Source organism: Aptenodytes forsteri, unplaced genomic scaffold, assembly GCF_000699145.1.
Source record: "Aptenodytes forsteri isolate BGI_AS27 unplaced genomic scaffold, ASM69914v1 Scaffold521, whole genome shotgun sequence".
NCBI lineage: Eukaryota > Metazoa > Chordata > Aves > Sphenisciformes > Spheniscidae > Aptenodytes > Aptenodytes forsteri.
In genome coordinates this window covers 57,412-62,735 of record NW_008796207.1, presented here as the reverse complement: position 1 = coordinate 62,735, position 5,324 = coordinate 57,412, and the positions used below count along the sequence as shown (strand labels likewise).

Here is a 5,324-nt window from a genome sequence, read left to right as displayed (position 1 = left end):
ATTTGGGTAGGCGATGATGAGCATGGCCACCTCCTCCTTCCCTGGGGACACGATGTCTGCGGTCAGGGGGCTGGAGCAACCCCCCACACCCTTGGCACCCTGAGAAGAGCCTGGCCCCATCTTTCCCGTATCGCCCATTGAGCAGGGCAGGCAACCCCCGGTTTGGTGAGAAATGAAGAAATTATCATTCCCATGAGGCAGGGAATGGGGTGAGCCAGGATCCGGACAGCATCAATCAAGCTCATTGTCCCTGAAAAACATAGTCCTTTTTTGGGGGGGGGGGTAAAAGAGGATGTTTCAGGCAATCGACCGGACGGCGTGTGTCTGCGGCCAGATAACACCCCCAGGCCTCAAACGCTTACTTCCAGCCACGGGGGCCTTCCCAGGGCAGCCCAGACAGTCTCCCCACACTTTCTCACCGTCTTCAATGCTCCCAGCCCTCCTCCCCAAAGTTTGTTTGTTTGTTTGTTTTAATTTTCCCACTGGGTTTAAACTCCCGTCTCGCACCTCCTTCTCCTTAGAGCTGGTTTTAATTTGAGCCTGTTGCTTTTGCTCCTTGATGGAAGAAAGCAGCAGTCAGCCCAGCACCTTGGTTTTTCCTCCACTGTAGCAAGAAGAGATGACTCAAAGTCACATTAGCATAGCCTGACCCCAGCTTCATGTGCAAACCATTTCAAACGAGCTTCAGAAGCTGCCGGAACGGTTGAGAAATGACTGCAAACCTTTGGGGAGCAGGGAGGGCACGGTGCCTTCAGTATCACCTGCCTACAGGTCTCTGTTAAAAATCCCCACCCGTCTGGATTTATTGAGCAAAAATGACAGGGGGGGGGAAAAAAAATCCTCCTCTTGCTTGGAAACGCTTAAGCGTAAAGCCTAAAGCAACCAACAGTTTCTTGAGGTGGTCCTTCACCCCTTTGCCCTGCCTACAAGCCCAAGGAGACACCCCAAGGACGAGAGCCAAGGTGCTGGGGTACAGCTGAGCACTGGGACTTGTGACCGTTGAGGGCGTGCATCGACCCTCCCCGCACGCAACGATACTCAACCAGCAGCAGGAAGCTGATTACACTTACAGCATGATCCACCAGTAAGGTAAGTTCTGGGAAAAGCAGCTTCTTGCCTGTAAAGATTGGGGCTGACTGAGTCACTACCAGCTAGAGCGACGCTGGGGCTGGGATGGGGAGGACCACCCAGAGGGAGAGAGGTCTCTTATTTGGGGGGCTGAAATAATGAGCTGTGGCAAATTGAAGGGAGGGAAGAAAAAAAAAACAACCCACCACCCCAAACCCCCAAATCACTACTTTTCAGCTGGTTTCATCGAAGCTTTTGCCACCACGGGTGCCCTGTCCTCCCTGCGTTTTTTATTGTGGTTGTTTTGAGCTTCTGGACGTGGTTTTTTCAGCTGGTTTTTCAAATTTTTTTCTCTCTGTTTTGCTGCTTTGTAAGCACTTTTCAGCGCTGCTTTTTTTTTTTTTCCCAGCCCCTTCTAGCTAACAGGGTTGCTTTCTCTGGAAGGGAATTAAGAAAATCATGGTGAAAAGAGGTGAATAATCATATGATAAAAAGGACTTAGATTGGTTTCATTTAAGTGGAATTAATAGTGGATTTGGGGGATCTGGAGTGGATCGGCTGGAAACCATAGTGGGCTTGGGAGGGATAAAACCTGGGCAGGAGCTCAGGCTGCCCTCTGTGATCTCTTAATTTTGGGGGTGGGTGAAAAAACCCGAATCTCCATGTGGTCTTTTTTAGGGGAATTTTGTTTAATTTTTACAGTCGTCATTACAAAGCAGAGCCAAAAGCAGAAGATAAGTTTCTAGCTTGAAATGGGGAAACTGAAAGCTTGGGCGGGGGACTTTTTTTTATCTCAAGACGATACTTTCATTTCTCGTATCTTAACGCTTCAGCCTAACAGCTCACCCAGCCCAGGGCTGGAGGGTTTCTAGCTCAAACCCTGCTCAGAGAGAGGACAGCCCACCCTTGTTACGAATCTTTCTCTTCTCTACTGCCAAATTTAACCCTCAAACTGCTTCTGAAACGCTATACCCGAGCACATCCTCAAGCACTGAATTTCCCTCCTGCAAATCCCCCGTGCAGGGGAAGGGAAATTCTTTGCGCTTCTTCCTTATTTACCGACAACCACAACCTGCCCCTACGTGGCTTTAGACCTTATTCCCAGAACCAAATTTTATTGTTGCATCAAGCCCAGCTTGTCGAGGCGCGTCCTTGGTAGGCTCCTACTGGTTTATTTTGTAATGTAATTACACAATGCCCGGGGCGGGAATAAATGCTGGTGCAACCCATTGGCTCAGCTACAGGAAAACAAGTGTGCCCTTTGCTCCATGCAAGCTCAGGCGCTGGAGGAACTGAGATAAGGGTGAACGGAGATTAAGGTTTTCCGGAGAACAAAACAAGTTTGCTGCGAGCAGCTGCTACGCAGGCAACTTCAACATCAGCAGTCGTTTTGTTTTAAGCTGTTTCTTCCCCTCCTGTGGGTTTCTTGCGGGGGGTCAAACTCCGAGCTCTGGTTTGACCCCTCAGGGAGTTTGCTCTCTCACTGCAGTGACAGCTCCTGACCCCTTGGCTCCTTCGTAAACCCTTAAAATCCCTTTAAACTGTCAGTAGTTAGTAACTCATATTTTTCTTTTAATATCTTTTAATATTTAAACTCCCTTTAAACATCCCTTCTTTTCTCTCCTCTCCCCTTTTTTTCCTTCCCTCTCCCCTTTCTCTCTTTCTCCCCTCTCCCCTTTCTCTCTTTCTCTCCTCCCTCTTTTTTTTCCCCCTCCCCCTCTTCATCTTCTCTCGCTTTGTCCTTCTTTGTCTGTCTTCTTTCTGTCTTTCTTTCCCCCCCCAGTGTGTTTTTAGCATAGGACAAACGTGCTCCCCTGCCATGGCTTCCCATGGTACCTGGTGCCCACGAGGTCTTGGAGCGTTGCAGAGGCAAAAAAAAAAAAAAAACAGGCTCTGGATGGCTTGATGGGATCTTGCAAAGGCGGGAGGCATGACTGGCTGCAGACTTTCTCAGCCTTTTCCTTGTTAACGTGCAGCCTGAGGAGCGGTCCCTGCAGACGCTGGCTGAACACGAGCCCCTGGGTCGCACGACAGTCCGGTCCTTCTCAGCCCACGATGGGGAAAGGAGCCAAAGAACCAAATTGTTCAGACCAAGAGGAAGTGTTGAGTAACTGCAACGATGTAGAGAAAGAGTACGAACAGGGTAATGCTGGGGAAAAAAACAACGCTCTGGGTGAGGGCAGGTGGGAAGAGCATCTCGCTCCGGTGGAGCACCAGTGGGATGGGGACGGAGTTTTTGGGTGGGTGCAGATGGACCCAAGCACATCTACCCTAAATTTCATGATGTGGCCACCTTGAAAGGCTGAAAAGCCTAAATCCATCTCCAGGTCCTCAAACACACATTGGTGCCTTTGAAGGACACACGTCTGCTCTCCCTGCCTTGCGGGCAGCCCCTTGAGCCTCTGCGAGCTCTCCCCACCCTCCTGAGCCCCAAAAAGGTCCCCGTCCCAACCAGGGCTTGGGATGGACTGAGGATCCAGCAGAAAAAGGGCAAAGGAGGTGGAGGGAGGAAAGGACCCAGCCCACACCCTCTCCTGCTCTTTCCTCCCCCAGGCTCCAACACCGAGAAGTCAGACAGGGAAAGATCCCGCTTGTTGCGGGTTTTCATCCCCGTGTGCGTGGTGCTGGTGCTCACCATCTTCGTCCTGCTGGTGGCCTTGGCTGGTGAGTCCCATCCAGGCATCCCCCATGGAGAGGATCTGGACCAGGCGCCCCTGTTTCGGGGAAGGGGGGATCGCAGGATTTTCCCAGCATCAGGGGATGCTTCCCAAGCAAAGCACCAAGCCCGCTTCGGGGGGGACGGACACCCCCTTTTTTCCCTAAACTGTGATCCAGGCATCCTGGCTCCTCGCTGGGTTACGCCATTCACTTTCCCAAGGGCATTGTCGCCAATTCCCCCCCTGAAGCTTCTAGGAAAAAAATAATAAATCCTATTTTCCTGCTTTTTAGTGCTGCCCATGCATCTCACTCAGCTTTTTCTTTCTCAGTTGTACATTTGGGACGCTCTTTGCCTCACCCGGACTTCTCCCACGTGTGCCCAGACACCTGGCTTGGTTTCCAAGGGAAATGCTATTATTTTTCTGAGGCCGAGAACGATTGGATGACCAGTCGGGAAAGGTGTGAGGCCCTGGGAGCTTCACTGGCCCTTATAAGCACCATGGATGAACTGGTGAGAACTGTGCTTGAGCCCCTACGCTAGCACCAGGGTAGGAAACATGGAAAAAGAAAACAAAAAAGAGGCCAAAAAAAAAAAGGGGGAGCAAAAAAAAAAAACCAGACCAAAAACCTGCTTGGCCCCAAATTGCACCCAATGCTGTAGCCAGGAGCAGATGCCTCAGGGAAAGCACCATCTCTGGGTGGGGTGATGGCCACAGGTAGAAAAGAGGAGGTGGGGAAGACAAGACTAGCTAAAACATGATGTTTCTCTGCTTTAAAGGCCTTCATTAAACGCTATAAAGGCGAAGCTAACCATTGGTTTGGGCTGCAAAAGGAGAAGGATGGGAGCTGGTGGTGGACCAACGGCACAGCCTTCAACAACTGGTCGGTCCCTCTGTCCATGTTGGGTGCTTGGGGTTGGCCACTGGGGCAGATTTCCCTCTTGGTGTGGTTGGAAATGGCCCCGGGGGGCTGTTGCGCTGCTTCTCCCCGCTTGGATGGGATTTCTTAGAGGGTCTGGGATGACCCGTCCTGGGATGGGGACCTTCTCCTGCCACCGTGCCCAAGCAGCCCCTGGCTTTCCATGGGAGGTTTGGGATGGACCAAGGATGCTGCACACCAATCCCCTATTAGATACCCTCAGCCAAACGCCACCCCTTCTCTCCTAGAGAGGAAATCCCAGGTTTTCTTAATTTTTTTGGGGGTAGCTTTCTTCTTTTCCTCCTTTTCTTGCTCTCCTGAGCACGTCTGCATTGCAGGTTTAAGGTGTGGGGTGGTGGATCCTGTGCATACCTCAACCAGGAGAGGATCAGCTCATCCCTGTGCCACACCAAGAAGAACTGGCTCTGCAGCAGACCAGACAACTACATCCTCTGGCAGCAAAAAGCATATCCATCAAAAAAGACCCCATAAACAGGAGCTTCATCCCAGGTGAAGGAGAACTGAGCACAGTTTGCTTTGGTAAAACCTTATACCCGACTCTATCAGCAACATTTATGAGTTTGCATTTTTATGAGACTCAGAATCATTGAGGTTGGAAAAGACCTCCAAGATCATTGAGTCCAACCGTCAACCCAACACCACCGTGCCCACTAAACCAT

The 5,324-nt window shown here is 50.9% G+C and overlaps 1 protein-coding gene across 3 annotated transcripts; it reads left to right on the top strand.

Annotated features, from left to right (window-relative positions):
• Positions 1-938: 938 nt before the first annotated feature.
• LOC103906321 (C-type lectin domain family 2 member B) lies at positions 939-5,204 on the top strand. Of its 3 annotated transcripts, XM_009288194.2 has the most exons (7): positions 939-1,089; positions 1,478-1,540; positions 3,045-3,211; positions 3,622-3,732; positions 4,056-4,237; positions 4,505-4,608; positions 4,983-5,204. In XM_009288194.2, the coding sequence occupies exons 3-7, from the start codon at positions 3,124-3,126 to the stop codon at positions 5,134-5,136; spliced, it is 639 nt and encodes a 212-aa protein (XP_009286469.1). In that variant the 5' UTR covers positions 939-1,089; positions 1,478-1,540; positions 3,045-3,123; the 3' UTR covers positions 5,137-5,204. The 3 variants fall into 3 exon arrangements, with proteins under 3 accessions (XP_009286469.1, XP_019329907.1, XP_019329908.1); XM_019474362.1 differs by lacking the exon at positions 1,478-1,540; XM_019474363.1 differs by lacking the exon at positions 3,045-3,211 and having other exon boundaries at positions 940-1,089.
• The last annotated feature ends 120 nt before the right edge of the window (positions 5,205-5,324 follow it).